This window comes from Pieris napi, chromosome 13 (assembly GCF_905475465.1).
Source record: "Pieris napi chromosome 13, ilPieNapi1.2, whole genome shotgun sequence".
In the NCBI taxonomy this organism is placed as follows: domain Eukaryota; kingdom Metazoa; phylum Arthropoda; class Insecta; order Lepidoptera; family Pieridae; genus Pieris; species Pieris napi.
In genome coordinates, this window is record NC_062246.1 from 1,924,117 (window position 1) to 1,941,325 (window position 17,209).

General features: G+C 33.2%; 1 protein-coding gene across 2 annotated transcripts; it reads right to left on the reverse strand.

Annotated features, from left to right (window-relative positions):
* Nucleotides 1-645: 645 nt before the first annotated feature.
* On the reverse strand, nucleotides 646-15,976 carry LOC125055272. Of its 2 annotated transcripts, none has more exons than XM_047657661.1 (6): nucleotides 15,804-15,976; nucleotides 8,078-8,252; nucleotides 5,007-5,147; nucleotides 4,153-4,222; nucleotides 2,853-2,920; nucleotides 646-2,621 (listed from the first exon to the last, which is right to left on the reverse strand). In XM_047657661.1, the coding sequence occupies exons 2-6, from the start codon at nucleotides 8,243-8,245 to the stop codon at nucleotides 2,130-2,132; spliced, it is 939 nt and encodes a 312-aa protein (XP_047513617.1). In that variant the 5' UTR covers nucleotides 8,246-8,252; nucleotides 15,804-15,976; the 3' UTR covers nucleotides 646-2,129. The 2 variants fall into 2 exon arrangements, with proteins under 2 accessions (XP_047513617.1, XP_047513618.1); XM_047657662.1 differs by lacking the exon at nucleotides 15,804-15,976 and adding an exon at nucleotides 15,410-15,628.
* Between the last annotated feature and the right edge of the window lie 1,233 nt (nucleotides 15,977-17,209).

The following is a 17,209-nucleotide window of genomic DNA, read 5'->3' on the forward strand; positions in this document are numbered from 1 at the left end:
TAACGGTGTTTACAATTTTACGGTGACAGCTATAACCCTTGCCAAACAAACCTAAAAATTTTGATTGGATTGATTTTGCGTCAACATTTAATTAATTTTCAATAAAATAGCGTCTTAATGTATAGGCATCTAAACAATACTCCTTTCAAATACTAATATCAAATAAAATTGTGTGATTTAAAAAGTTATATACCCCACGTCATAAGGGGCCGTACAAGTATTACGTAAACACTATAGGAGGCAGGGGGTCTTTAATTTTCTTATTTGGCGATTACGTCAACAGTAATTATTTACTTATTTATACATATTACCCATAAATTATCAATGCTTGAAAACTAAATAAAATTATCGAGCTTTTTTAAAAACACGTATGTTCAAAGGTTCATAATTATTTAACTCTTTTATCGCAGTTTTAACGATGTCAGCCGAATTTCTACCGTAATAGTAACTTAATAAACCAGTTAGGCCTGGGGGAAATTTTTACTGCTTAAATGACATTTGACATGAAATTTTTACTGTTTTAAAGATTTTTATAGTCATAAAATGTAACATAGTAGGTATTGAAAATATATCATCATCATCATCATTAATGGTTATTCAGCCTTATTGAAAATATATAAGAGATATAAAATTGAAAAAACAACGGAACAGAAAAATAAATTCTTTATTCAATATCAATAATATCCAATTTCATCAGATTAACATAAAAGAGTTTCGAATTACGACGCTTCAATACTAAAGTATTATAATTTTTCACAAATTCATTTTTTTCTATTGAGATCTTATAAAATACATCACAATATAAAATTGTATTATGAAAAATAGTATTTCCTGCTTAAACTGTATCGAAAAAATTACGCAATTTGTACTTGAGTATTTCCACGCTTATCATTATAATTATTAAATCTGGCAACTATTAAAAATCACAAAAATGTAAGTCCATATAAAACATGTCTAAAATTTATTACAACTACAATATTTACAATACACTGTATCATGAGGTATTATTGATTGAATTTTTGTACTTAAATTCTCTAGTATTACTAATAAACAAAAATATCAATTGAATCTTCATATTTGTCTAATTTACGTATTTTAAATGGTTATCTTAAAATATTACGTAACAACTATGTATTTAACAACAAATATTATGTTTCTTGGCACGTCATTGACTTGAAGTCTAGTAAGTAGTTACAATTTTGTTCTCTCTGTATAACTTTGTTTACAATGACAAGCATGTCTTAGCTTTTTGGCTTACAGCAAGTATACAAGAGATGCGTTAATATTTAATATCTATGGATATAAATAAAACGCAAATAGATTGCACATTCAACAGATATTTTAGTGTCTTAAAGCCTGACCTAAAAATGATGTCAGTTTAGCTAATTTTCTTTAAAAAACGTAAATCACTCGACACGGTGTTGCCATTTAAATGGAAAATAATGTTGATGTAACTACTTCGTAAGACATTAGAACCTATAGGACTAGGTTGATTCACGTTTAACTTTAACGTCAAAAGTTCATTGACCTCCACTGTCGCGGGCGAACTAAATGAAAGGTGCCCGTTTCGAAGAGATGCTAAATACTAAGTACTAACGTTAACGCGAAAATCTATATTTGGCAGTTCATTTGCGCGTTTCAAGCTGCCAGTGAAAATACTAAAGTAAATTATTATTAAGCACATTTAATGTACTAAACTAAATATAAAATAAGCTATGCAAAATAAAGAATACAAAAATAATATACTATCTGTTTATAATCACATTTCAAAACCCAGTTTTGGTGCAAATTTGCACTAAATTAACCTTGCATCGTACCATTTTATTTAAAAGTTAAATCTACTGTTTAGAACAAAACAAATTAATTTATAATTAATACAACCAGTCTAATCCGGTAAAAATATTAAGCGTTATGGCAAAATAATATACGTATTAAAAGAGCGCTAAAGCGGTAACAAAAATGGCACTTAATCGACTACGACTTTGTCGCTATCATTTGTTTTTAACAAAATTCTTGTTTGGCAACACTGAGTGAGCGCCATAGAAAAAACACTTCTAGAACATAGACAAAATATGGCGATAGCTTAGCCATTCTACTAAAACAACCTTCCATTTTTAAAACATCATTGCTCATTTAGCACTGGCCTTCTCTAGGAAATCCATTTTCAAACGCAGTTCGATGAGAAAAAGTTGTTTCTGAAGGGAGAAAATCTCTTCCTTCTGCCTCAGTTCCATATTTAAAATTTTCATTTTCGCCTCGTGTTCCCATATCGCGTGTTGCCGTTTGGCTATGAAATATAATCTCTCTTCCTCCGTCGCGGTACCACAATCGTGTTTTTGATCATCCGATTCTTTCCTTTTGTCATCGTCTAAGTGACTGAGGTTCAGTGGTGTATTTGATAGTTCGTTTAACTTTTGAAGGAAATTTTGCTGGATGCGCGCTTGTTCGATCGCGAGGGGATTAGCGAGGAGGGGCAGGTTAGGGATTAGGGGGTTAAGGGGGTTAGGGAGGGCTTTTAAGGGGGGGCTAGGGGAGGACTGGGGTATAATTTGCACTTGAGGTTCAAGTACGTTTGGCATCGTATCGTCGCTGTCGTTCGTTGAGAGACGCCCGTTCGACATCTGGAAAATATATTTTTAATAATACTTAAAGTGAGTATTTGCTTATGTTATATATATTAATAATACCAAGTCATATACAATGCGTTATTGTACTATGTTTAATTAGGTTTGTCAGTAGTTAACAATTACTATCATATCGTCCAACTCGAAATTATTTCGCCAGGAATCAAACTAAATTAAACACCCCGAAAAACTAAACTATCATCAATGGTTTAAAAAGAATAAACTTACATTTACCGGCCCATCATCCTTGACGCTGTGAGCGCCTTCCCCACTTGTCGTGGCATCATTATCTTCGCCTATTAAATAATTAATGTTAGATCCACTTTTTATGTATCTAAATGGGTAGTATCAAATGAAAATATTTCTAATGATATAAGTCTGACGTTCTACATAATATGTAAAACCAACTTTATAGTAACAACAGAAAAAGGAAAGGACTTAAGTAAAAAATTAACAGTAATAAAATAATATTGTGGTACAATTTAGTTAGTCTATTGGTAAGAAGCTAGGACATATTTTTATTAACTCTTTTTATGTAACAGGAGGCAAACGGCTCATTGGTCTAGTGGTTAGTACCCCTGACTGCGAATCCATGGGTCCCGGGTTCGATCCCCGGCTGAGACAAACATCGATGTGATGAGCATTTGGTGTTGTGCTTAAGTCTTGGGTTTTTAAATATGTCTATCTATATTTTTAAATATGTATATGTATGTATATCCGTTGCCTAGTACCCATAACACAAACTTCACCAGCTTAGCATGGGAGTAGGTCAATTGGTGTGAATTGTCCAATCATAAAAAAAAAAACGGGTTGGATCGATAGGAGGAGGCTCATCTGATGTTAAGTGATACCGCCGCCCATGGCCACTCACATTGCCAGAAGGCTCGCAAGTACGTTGCTAGCCTTTTAAGAATTGGTACGTTCTTTTCTTGAAGGACGGAAGAAATTTAAAGCCAGCTAACAAAGACACAAGAAAAAAAAAAGATACAAACTGCGCTCGTACTTTTGTTAGAAAATGTTTTTATATTTTAGCTTTAAAATTAACAGGCTGCTAAATTTTAAGGTGGTTTGGATGACAAATCTTAGTTGAATTTTACCGTTACTTCTAAGAAAATTCCACTTTTATTAAAAAAAAATTAATTTCATTCACACAACATTTGTGAAAGCTTTCTGTTATTGATTACCTTTGGTAGGAAGTCAGGGATGTAAGCATACCTATGACGGCCAAGTGTCCGGAAGCCAGTAGGCTGGCCCAGGTCGTTGGATCGATAGTAGAGGAGAACACTTCAAAGCCAGCAACGGGCAGGAAGTGGAGAGGGAGAGGAGAGGGAGCGGAGAGGGAGAGGAGATGGAGAGTAGATGGAGAGGAGAGGGAGAGGAGAGGGAGAGGGAGAGAGAGAGGGGAGGTATAGGAGAGGGAGTGGTAAAATTTTCTCCTTTCGTAGACCATGGCACATTTTGGGTCACATATCCAAGTAAATGAGTGTGTTTAATATAAGTTAAAAAGGTATTTATTTGATATCCTTACCTTTGTCTAGCGGGTGAATATTCTGCCACAACATACCGTCGAGGAGGCCGGGTGTTTCAGAGTTCGGAGTCTGCAAAAAATATAATCAATTGAATTCTTCATTTTCATAATTTCAAACTCAAAATAATTCATGTAGGTAAACAAGTACACTTAGGGTCTGTTTCACAATGTTCCGGATAAGTTCTACATAAGTTCCAAATTAGCTATTTATTACTTATTGGTAGGATAAACACTATTGTTGCGTTTCACGACTGTCAGATAGCGCTATTCGTCACATAAAGTCCATCATAAGTTAGTCAGATGAATGTCAAATAGCACAATTTATCTTCCAAATAATTTATGTGTTCCATAGCTATTGGGTACTTTAACCATACATTGTGAAACAGTTCCTTAAGAACAGAAAAGATGTTATCACAACATCCTGGATACATTAAGCTATGACTTAGGAATATTTTTTTTTTTTAAAGACAATTCACACCAATTGACCGAGTCCCATGCTAAGCTGGTGAAGCTTGTGTTATGGGTACTAGGCAACGGATATACATACATATTATAGATAGATATAAATACATATTTAAACACCCAAAACCTAAGAACAACACCAAATGCTCATCACATCGATGTTCGCCTCAGCCGGGGATCGAACCCGGGACCCATGGATACGCAGTCAGGGGTACTAACCACTAGACCAATGAGTCGTCTAATATAGAGTTCCCACGTGACCGCGCACATATCTGATATGGTAAATCTGTGTGGAACATATCGTCTAGTTTTCTGCCAGAAATATACGTGGAAGTGCAAAAAATAGTCAGGTTTATACAACTGTTTTTTTTTTTTTAGAAACAATATCTAACCTTAATGAGTTGAGTATCGTGTGCGCGCATCTTGCATTTCTTCTTATAATTTTCGTACCACATCTTGACTTGAGCTGGCGTGCGCGGCCGCTCGCCGCCGCAACGTTTATTCACTTCTTCACAAATTGTGGACCACACTAACTGAAAATATCACACCAATCACCATTATCACATTATGTTATAGCAGAGCATACAAACAGGGGCTTTCAATCCTGAGTCCGTGCGTTCAATTCTCGGCTCGGTACCTTTGATGGGCACAATTAACTCTTGGTCATATGGTGAAGGTAAAGATCGTAAAGAAACGCTTATATTTTCGGGGAATTACATACACACATACCAATGGCGATACAACCTTTTAGGTCAGGGCCTCAGATTACTGTTCCGTTATCATTTTTAATAGGCAATTAGGTGCCTTCTGTGCCTGACACACCATCGACCATATGGATCTAAGTCAAGCCGGTTTCCTCACGATGTATTCCTCTACTGTACGAGCAAGTGTTAAATGTAAATACAGTAAGTCCATTGGTGCACAGCCGGGGACCGAACTTACGACCCCAGATGAGAATCGCACGTTAGATTTTAGATTGGACAATTCACACCAATTGACCTAGTCCCGTGCTAAGCTGGTGAAGCTTGTGTTATGGATACTAAGCAACGGATATACACATACATATTATAGATAGATAGACATATAAATACATATTTAAACACCCAAGACCTAAGCACAACACCAAATGCTCATCATATCGATGTTTGTCTCAGCCAGGGATCGAACCCGGGACCCATGGATTCGCAGTCAGGGTACTAACCACTAGACCAATGAGCCGTCATGCCATCCTCTATGCCAACAATGCTTCTATCCTTCCGAAATAATATGGTAAGTTTGTACCTAATTGGCATAGAAATCACACCACACGAGGCAAAGACAAATATAATTTCATTCCACTATTAGACCAGGAATCGATGCCCGAACGGTCAGTGTTAAATAACATTGCGGGCGTCGTATTACATAAGCGTAATGAACTTTTGACACGCGCCACAGAATTGTGTGTCAGCAAAATTCATACGAGTCAGTTTATATTACTGCAATTTTATATTGTTACTAACTAATTTTGATATTTAATACCGACATTACTAAATAAAAATGTAGTATGACTTAATCAAAACTTAACAATTATATAAAACTAGCTGACCAGGCAAACGTTTGTTTTGCCATGTATATGTTTTTTTTAGTTCAATAAAAATAGCTATCTACAATAATAAAAAGTAGGGGTCAACCCGTAGAGAAGTAAAAATTAGGAGTTGTTTGTATTTTTGTATGTATCATAAAAAATAAAAACAATTTTTTTTTCAAAAAAATAAAAATTTAGGGGTGGACACCCCTTATCACTTAAGGGTATGAAAAATAGATAGTATGCGATTCTCAGACCTACTGAATATGCATTTAAAATTTGATAAAAATCGGTCAAGCCGTTTCGGAGGAGTATGGTAACTAACATTGTAACACGAGAATTTTATATATTAGATATAAATATGTACTATATAATAATATAGAGGTAGTGTTAATAGCGCTCATAGAAAGAAACGACCAGGGTTGAGGCGTACCATGAAGACACCAGCCCAACACTCCTCCATCATGTAATAAAAACTATGAAAATGCCTTTTTGATTTTAATTACTTTGTGATTTATTATAAAACGGCCATGTTATCTGGTTAATCAGAAGATTAATTTAGAATCTTTAGATAAAAATTATATAATAGACATTGAGTCGTAATTATAATCCCTTTATCTATAACCATACCGTTAAAATCAAGGTTTTCCTGCGATTTTTACTCACATCAATATTCAATATTATCAATATTTTTTTAGTTCGACGTTGAAGGATGAACACGGTGAGGAAAGCGGCAAATCTTATAGTGGAAAGATTTTAGTGTTTATTTCTTTGCATCGACACCAAACACATACCACACCACACCAAAACTAACCGATTAAAAGTATATTTCACTCTAAGATATAATAGGACATATACCTAAGATACATTATCCCTGATGAAAATAGGCTATAATATATTTTCAAAAAAGGAATCATTATAAAACATCACCCAGGGTGGGAAATATAAATTCTCCAATAAAAATATCTATATCGCTTACGCTGCGGAAACACATCAATATTCACAAAAAAGTCCCGAACACATATTTAATTTAATGAGGAAAAAACCAGCCGTGCGAAGCCAGGACTAAATGCTTGTAACACATTATTGTACATTATGTTACCTATATGAATTACAAAAAATAGATGACAAGAACAGAGTGTCTCCCTTAATAGAGACTGTAAGTATTGTTATTTGACACTTTTATCTGTAAAATTCCTCTTTAGATTTTTTATTAGAGAAATTAGATTAGAGTTTTAAATTACCTATTAGTTAGGCAAATCGTAATAATGTCTTTGTGCAGAGACAATTTGTAAAAAAAAATCATGTGTCCAATTCACACGTGGTAGAAGTAAAACCTTCAAAAACAAAGTTTTTATAATTAAAATATGTATTAGACTTTTTCTCTATCTAAATGTAGGATCTTTTCTTTAAAAAAAAAAAAATATTTTAATGTTAAATTTTTATTTATAACTTTAATATCAATCTTTAATTTGGTAAAAACTAAAATAATAAAAGTTTGAAATAAATTCACAAGATCCAACGTGGGAGAAAATGAGATAGGAAGCATTATAGAGTGTATAAACTTTTAATTAAGTGTAGTACGAAGTTTTCACTTCAAAAAGTTTCTATAACTAATGATTTGTAAATAAAATTGATAAATAATCTAATTTTATAATTAAACTAGTTATTTAATTTTCATCAAATCTGTTTTTTTATTTCAGAAAATGTTCAAATACACACTAATTTAAAGTTTATTCACTGTATAATGCCTCCTATCTCACTCTCTCTCACGCCAAATCCTATTAATTTATGTGTCTGTCTCTTTTTACTGTCGCTTTTTCCGTTGCATCCGGTTTGAAATCACAACGATTCTAAAGAAGTTTCACTTCAAAAAACATATTTCGATTTGATTCTCACCTGTTTGCTGCGATTAGTCGCGTTGTTGGAACGCCCCTGTCGTAGCACGTCCCGATGTCGCGCTATCAACTCAAGAACGGTGCGTTTCTCTAACTCCGTGAAGTTTTTCGAACGCTCCTTGTGCCCACGCCGCGCACGTATTGCGTTTGCGCCGCTCCGCGTCGACATATCCAGTCTGTAATCGAGTTACTTTAATCAAATGTTCAAGCTAATTAATTCCAACAATACAATAATAATTTACGTGATTCTTTGCGTTCCATGCGCGTCAAAATCCATGTTTGCCCGGCTGATACAGAATCAATTTCTTTTCTAATTTAAAAAAATACTACAGGCTAAAGACCTAAACCAATGAGACGATATCACAATTCTATTCAAGAATAACTGAATTAATAACTAGATCCTTGAAATAACTCGTCCATATGAACCAGTTATGCAGACTTTACAAAAACCTAACACACCTAGCGACATAATTAATGGGAGCATTAAATGTTTGTTTTAAAACAAGTTTTCAAATTTCTAATGGCATAGATAACTTTGATTTAATATTATTTACACGTGACAACGAAATCGCTAGCTGTGCTAACACTAACGGTTTAATATAAACGCACTAAAGCTTTTATTAACACTAGAATAGAAGAGAAGAAACATTCAATGGCTATTCTTTAAACAAATTCTCTCAATTGTACGGTGGTTAAAGCTTGTTTAATTGCGTTGCTATTAATTATTGCGCAAAATGTATGGCAGTGGAGTCGATCTAGGAAATACAAAAAACTTATTTTTAATTACTAGACAACTTAATTACAAAATGTACAACTGAAACACAACTTTCTGAAGGCTAATAAATATATGACAATCAAGTGTATTTCAACAATTTGTATTTCCAAAAAGACGTCAAATATTTTCCAGCAAAATTACGTCACGCAATTTTTGGATATTATTTACTCCCCCCCCCCATGTAACGCGCCGTAACGTCTTTCTGTACCCAAGTATAGTAAAACGTTTCGTGGCCGTATTTTCACATCTAAATCGGTCTAGCTATTCTCAAGTTTTAGCGACAAACTAGACAAACGAACAGCAATTAATTTTTATATAAACTATATGTGTATATATATGTTTTATTTATCGTACAGTATATACCATATTGAACATTCCACTTGCTTCCGTACATCCTTTTCCTATATTTACCCTTGACAATAGGCTCGTGACAGATATTATCCGTATGTCAAAAAAGTATTTGGTTCTGACATATGTCAAATGAGACATACCATCAAGTCTCGACGATGAATCTTACCGTAAGGGTAGAGCAACTCTTTCAAGAGCTTAAATCAATTATAAATATATTTTTGCAATTTTCAGCAGATTTACCTTTCCTTTTTTCTTTTTTTTTAAATAATACCTATTCTACTCCCCTGCCATTGTGTCCAGGGACTTTTTCTATCTCTAAACTTAACATCACACGTCTTGCGAAATACGCCCCGGCTGCATCGGTAACATTTTTGTTTACAATATTCATGGGCGAGCCAGGGCGCAATTCCTCGCGAGAACCATTCTTTCAGTTTTGTTTGCCGCCTTAATATATTTAACAATTTTTTCGCAGAACCGTTCCAGGCATGATCTGTGCTTTATTAACATGTCCTGTAGGCCGTTACGGTCTACAGTCATCTGCATTTGTTGCTCCAGGTCGTGCTTGGACGATGCGAATATAGGGCAATGTAGGAGCACATGTTCAACTATTTGATCTTCATTACTAATGGTACGTGTGTATTAATACCTTTCCTTATGGCATAATAATATACGTATATAATATGACAGCTGGTGTTGTATGAATATGTATTTGACATATAAAGGTTAATGTACACAAAGATCTTCATTTGAAATACATTAATAATCGCGTATTTTAAAGGTAAAAAACGCTCAACATTTAAAATATAGTCTTCGATGCAGATCTTGAATGTAGGAAGTAATACGTCAGTATACTACATTTCCTGTTTCATACTATTGGTTAATGCGTAATTTTGACGCTAATTATTTTTTTCATTACTAACGAAGTTCACGAACACCTGAAAATGAGAACTATCAAAGAGGAAATCTGGAGACTGGCCTAAATACAAAGAGCGGTTAAGTTGTCACCCGAATGAACTTGCTCGCTAACTCACCATTAAGGCCGATTTACATTATCTTAGTGTTTAGGAGAGTGCTTTAGGATAGTACTTTAGTTGAAACATGTAAACGCTACTTGCTTTAGTAAACGCTACGCTAAAGAACTTGCCTTTCAAGTTGTACTAAAGCACTCTCCTAAACACTAAGATAATGTAAATCGGCCTTTAGACAGTATGTGAGTTGACTAAAACGTCACCATATTCTAGAGCTAGAAGACCGGCAGTAGCTCTAGACAGAAGATGAGTAGATGCTTCCAATGGGATGTTACTCCACATGACAGCACCACAGAAAAAAATCGCTCATAGCCTTGGGGCTGATTGCAAATAACCGCAGAAAAAAAAATCCCTGTTCCCCTTTAAGTTTTTTACTGTTAACAAAAAATAACGTAAATAAATAATTCCTTACATAAACCAAAATTACCACCAATTGAAATGAACGCATTCTTTAGTGCAGACATTTTGATGTTTTTAATAAAAATAGATCAATTCACGATAGCACAATATGCAAATATACTTTTTGCAATACCAAAACAGGACAATTTGGTGTGTTAGCATTTGAAATAACTGGTTCCGATACTCGTTATAATTTAAATAAAAAAATAACGTTCTTTTTGGTTTAAGTGAACTGGGTTCCGAGCGGGCTTTAAGCTTAGTAATTTATTAAACTTACCTTAGTCATTGATTTAACAAACACAGCCGTTTCTATATACTGGCTACACTATAAATATTGTACTAAGAAATCAATCCCATTATTTTTAAAATTATCCGACTTCTAAAAGGAAGAGGTATCTAATTTGATGAGTAAATTAATCATAATAGACTGTTAACGTGTAAAGTGAAAAGTCCTCTCTCTCTTTTTATCACAACGTGAACAATTTTATAGTACCAAGAAGACGAGTACAGAATTACACAACTCAGAGAGTAAAGAAAGAGAAATACACAGACTTTTAGAAGGAGAAAGTTAATAATAATAACTTTATTTATGACACAAGGGTTTTATATATTCACATATAGCTAGTCTCCACACACTAGGAAGTCCCTGTGTTGTGGGTAACTAGATAACAATTGTTCCGTGGTATATGGTAAATGTTTAAAACAGTTTAAAAATAAAAAAGGGTGCGTGTACTTATATGTACGCGCGTAAGAAGTTATACTTCTTAAGCTTTTTTTACTCTTTAAAATATTAAATAATCAATAATAAATATTTAACGTTAATAATTTAATAATATTTAGTATATTATTCAATTATTAATTCATATTAATAATAATTATTATTTATTATTTTACTAGGTATATTATTCATTCAATTTTATAACTAGGTATGTTTCATAACCTTTTAACTAAGTAACAATAGGTCTTTGTGAAAAAGCATTGCTAAATTTCTTTGAAAAAATAATTAAAACTCCTTTATTTGTTTAAAAGGTGAGTACTACAAAGGTCATTATGGTCATTCAAAATTGCTGCTAACTTCACGCATATTCTATTTCTTTTTACTTGTAGATTGTCTTATTCCCATCTTGCTCGCGAACGCTCGGCGCCCGGCTGGTTTAAAAAGAATTCGTTAGTGGGCAACTTCATTCTGTTGATTTTGTGTCACGGTGCGCGCGCATCGTAAAATTTCACTCTCATCAATTTTTCATAACGCGCCTAAAGAAGTATTACTTCAAAAAGTCATTTTAGTATTACAACTATGTCTTATAAGATATTAAGTATGTGTGAGTGTGCGAATGTGTGTATGCACTCACAAAAGTGTGTAGCTGTGAGTAAAGTATACATATACAATAGATTATGTAGCGGAGAAGGAGGAGATAAAAAAGGGTGCCTGTCCTTAATTACGCGCGTAAAAAGTTATACTTCTTTGGCATTATTAAAAATAGTTTTTGATTGCATGCAAATAATTAATTACAGTTAAATAATCAAAAACTGGAAAAGGATTATAGTATATTACATTATAGTCAATAAAAATTAAATAAATAAATGTTTTTTATTATTGTCTTACATTAAGTGTAACATAAATTCTATTATTATTCGAATGTTGTTTTTAAATTATGTCCAATGCCGTAGCATCTTCCGTGGGCAACTTCATTCTGTTAATTTTGTGTATCGGTGCGCGCGCATCGGAAAATTTCACTCTCATCAATTTTTCATAACGCGCCTAAATAAGTATAACTTCAAAAATCTACCTTTCATTGTGTTGGTCCTTACGTACTGTTAAGAGTTACAAAGCATTACTTACGCTCGGATTATTTAGAAATATTTGGATACTTTATTAGAAATGAGAAAGAAAATAAAAATTCGTGTTTTTCTATATATCTCCGATTCGTAACAATTATCCGTTATATTTTAGAAATTAACCCGAAGAGATTACACAAAGATAAATTGGATGTTATTCGTGTTAGCGTATTTAGCTCATGACTAAAAATTCAATTAATATCTGGTTATATCGCCGCTATATCGTGGGATATACTAGGCTCTACTTTTTTATTTAAAAAAGACAAATTATATATAATTATATTATTTCCAATCATACAGACACTTGTCCCCACACTAGGACAATCCTTGGGTGGGTGACCAGATAATCATCCGTGGTTCATATATACGTGGAGCAATATATTTCTATATAAACAAAAATGCTAAATTAATTTTGCCTTTAACGTTTTTTACTGTAATATACAAAAGTTTCGTTAAATAAGAACAAAAAGGTGGGTGGTGGGCATAAAGAACTCGGTTACCCAACTTATTTAATACAAATAATTTTAATCAATTTTCGAATAGCCCCCCCTAACAATCAACTTGCCCCCCTGTGGGGCACGCCCCATGTTTGATAACACTGGTTTAGACGAAACTGTTGTATTGTCAGCCAGTTTATTTAAAAGAAGATGTAAATAGTATTATTATTATGCAACCGTAGTAAATAAAGCACAGTATTTCCCCATGAAACCAGGCGCAACCTTTAAAAGGTCCAATTTCGAAGGATTATACTCTTGACTATTGAAGAGGAGTGTCTCCTGAGGCTTGCGGAACAAGGCTAATATGTTTATGATCACAATAAAATAACGGTACTTGATTGGACATTCGCGAATGCTAATCAATTAACGTTTACCGTGGGAATATTATCTTATCAATATTAATGTAGACCAACTTTATTATTATTCAGGGATCTATCTATACCGACTCCATCAATGCATGTGTGTCATTATCGGGGAAGCTTCTTTATTTTGAAAATTGTCCTAATGTACGAATAGAAAGCTATGATTAATTTAAACTAAATGTAAATTATAACAATTAATATAAAGACCACGATAGGGCTGTCAACTCATTGAAAATATTTGAGGTTACGGTTGGCGCAAGATGCTTTTAGATGACATATATAATTCATTATAATGTGTAAGATTTCGGAACCCTTTAAAGTAGCGGTCGGACTTATATTTGTGTATGTGGTGATGTTAGTCATTTCGACTATGTATTTGCGTGTTGTTGCCACAAGAATGAAAGCGCGTGCTCCTATTACACCATGACTCTTGCTGATAGAGGACAAATCTTTGTTTTTTTTTTAATTAACTACTAATTACTTAAGATGTCATGTGGAACATGATGTAACGGTTGCAGCTCCTTACAAACATTGTGTAAAACTAAAAACTTGGCGACTAAAAAGAGTGGCGGAGAGTTTATTGCCAGTTCTACTCTACCGTTCTAGGCCCTTGATTTGAGAACTGGCAGTAAATGTAAAATTAGAAGCATTTAATTTTAATTCCATAATAAGATTAGATGGAGATGTACGACATTTCGTATAGCTACGAAACTAAGAGTTTGATAAATCTTCCAGATAGCGATAACGATTCCGATGTTTCTGTTATAGTTCATTCAATATCCGCAACGCTGCTGTCGCCTAAGCATCACGCGGTACAAAAACTCAATATTCAAGCCGAAATCGCTCTTGGAGAGTTTATAATATAACATTTTTAAGAGTAACATTATTCAAAGAAATAATTACGAACTTATTGGCAACTCACAGTTAATTAATTATTATTGACATTGGTGACAACCCTAAAGCGCGACTCAATAACAAGTTCTATAAATCGCAGGATGTGAGATTCACAAACGAGAGAAAAAAACAATTTTAATGGCAGTGTTTTTAAATTTATTAGTTAAAAGCTTAATGTGATCTAGTTCTTTGTAACAAGCTAAACGCGTCGGTTTGCTTATAGAATGGGGAGAAATTACATAAGGCACTTTGTCCAAACTTTTAGTTATACTTAAAAACATAAACTTTTGTCAGTCTCAAATCTAACTTTAAGGTTTCAGAGTGACTCAAAATTGTGATCTTGCACTTATGTTTGTAAGTTGTAAGTGAAAAAAAAAGGAAAGTATTGAAAGTAAAATGTACAATCCGGACCAATAGATACAAAATAAAAGTAAGGAAATATTAATAACTGAATTTTATAAGTCATACATATAATTAAAGCATTGGTTATATATTGCATATTTCTACTTTACAAGTTCTGTGTGCTTTAAAAATTATAAAATTTTAGACTAATGGAAAGGAAGCTCACAATTTACAAAATAAATAATATAATTAAAACTGTTAAAACATCTACGAAGGATTAATACAATCCATTATCTAAACCTACAATATTTATCAGCAAAAAATCCATTAATTTCAGATAAAACACAAGAAGTTAAGTTAATTTTATAATCAAAAACTGAATTATCTTTGTGATAACTGTTTAATAGAATTTAGATTTATGTAATATGAAAATTTAAATACTATATACTTAATAACTAAATTCCTTACTATTTCTGCAGGAAATGATGACCAGAGTAATGTAAAAGAGTAATAATTAATTTTATAAACTATTGTAATAATTCAGGTAATAAAAATTCTATGAAAATTTAGATTTTTTAAGTATATACTTGTTTATTAATAACATTATTAAACTAGATCCTGCTTAGCATAATTATTGGTATCAATAAAAGCATTAATGATTAAAATAAGATAATCTTAAAAACCTGCCAAAATCTAAAAATCAATTTTAAAAATATCTATTTAAATAAAAGAAAACAAAGATTTCTGTAACAAGTACTATTATCAGATAAAATAAGATTATTTTGATGGTATGTGTATGATAAATACAGAAATATTTTATGTATCTAAATAGGAAATGTTACTTACCAATGCTCTTGTATACTATGAATTTAAACCACTAATACAACTGGTAAAAATATCTAAAAATCGATAATCAATTTGTTTTTGGAAAAACAGCTGATAAGTTTCAGTTTATTTCTTTATCTAGCGGTTAGCGCCAATCAAAGGTTTAAATTTTATACTAATTAAGATAGCGGCAGTATTATTTTTTGATAACTTCTAGTTAGACCGCCTATTTGGTGCTACGCGCCAATGTATGCACCGACTGGCGATTAGTAATAAAATTATACGGCAGCGTCAAATTACGCGTCTCTCGCCTTTAGTTAAAAGGTTAACAGCCAATTGACTACAGTTTTTTTTAATCAGTTAAAAATAAGGACATCTAATGCGATCGCTCTATAAAATAACTAAAGGCACTTACCGAAGCTAGCGGGTCGCATTCCACGGTTCGCGAAATGCGTGGGCTCGTATTTTCATCTTGTTCACGTAATACCACTTCACGAATTACTAATATTTTGTATCGAAATGCAAGTGGTTATAAAAAAATAAATGATCGGTGTTAGAATTTAGATTAGGAGATCTGTCAAAGCTGACTTTTCTCAAAAGCCCGTGCCAAAATACCATAGACAATTTGTTGTTTATAAATAGAAAGATTAGTGTCGCTATTTGACACTAGATGGAGACAACTGATGTAAATAATAAATTTTGCACGACTTGGTGGGCGCACTGCCCCCAGATATAGTTTTTTTTATCCGAATTAATAAAAATCGTATTAATACATACCAAGGTAACATACCAAATTGAAGTCTAAGGAAGATTTACCGAAACAATACCCGGTTAATTTTCATTCAATGAACGTTTAGTGCTAAGTTCCGACCTTAAACGAGACCATAATTATTTAAAACAAGTGTATATCTGTATCAAGAATTTATAAAATACGTTTCCCATATTCGGATCTTTAGTCCCTAGCAAAGTAAACCTTAATGTACTTTTAATGATCAGGATAGTGTGACTAAAAATATATTATAATATAGTTTAAAGCGGTCATTAATTACACATAAACCAAAAAGCAATGTTTTATCATAGAGGAAATAATTTAAGCATTAGTGTGTTAACAATGCTGCTGCTGGAATATAGAGTACGCCACTGACGCACGCATGGTACTTCATCCTTTCGTCCGGTTAATAAAAATATTATATTGACAATAGTATTGTATTCTATTTTTTTGTATTCTATCAATTTATAGGGTCCAATCTAAGCAAATCCAATATCTAGGTAGTTTAAGTATAAAAATAAAAAATAAATCAATGGCGCTAAAACCTACTTCTATCTGGGCCTTAGATTTTGTAACCCTTTCATGATCATTTCTCAATCTAATAGACACAAGCCGTCGACGTTTTGGGTCTAAGGCATGCTGGTTTCCCCACGATGTTCTATTTCACCGTTCGATGTTAAATGCGCCCATAGAAATAAAGTCCATTGGTGCACAGCCGGCGGGATCGAACCTACGACCTCAGGGATGAGAGTCGCACGCTGAAGCCACTAGGCCAACTATTTAGGCCTTGTATTTATAGTTACAGTTATACTAAAAATATAGCCAGAGATGGAATACATAATACATTTAACTACAAAAAGGTTCAAAAAATTTCAAAAGGAAACAAACAAATAAAAATTATTCGATCTTATTCTTCTTATAGTGCCATCTCCTTGCGAAGGTTGGAGATTAATTTTGGATGCCGCGCTTCTAAACAATGACTTGGTGCTTTGACCAAACCATTGTCTCAAGTTTTTCAACCAGGACGTGCGTCTGCGGCCAGGTCTCCTTCT

Excerpts from the sequence above, each read along its gene's own strand:
- LOC125055272 (XM_047657661.1), bottom strand. The coding sequence starts at position 8,245 with ATGTCGACGCGGAGCGGCGCAAACGCAATACGTGCGCGGCGTGGGCAC. Across the intron at positions 5,148-8,077 it reads CGACTAATCGCAGCAAACAG|TTAGTGTGGTCCACAATTTG; the intron begins GTGAGAATCAAA and ends TGATATTTTCAG. Across the intron at positions 2,921-4,152 it reads TATTCACCCGCTAGACAAAG|GCGAAGATAATGATGCCACG; the intron begins GTAAGGATATCA and ends ATTATTTAATAG.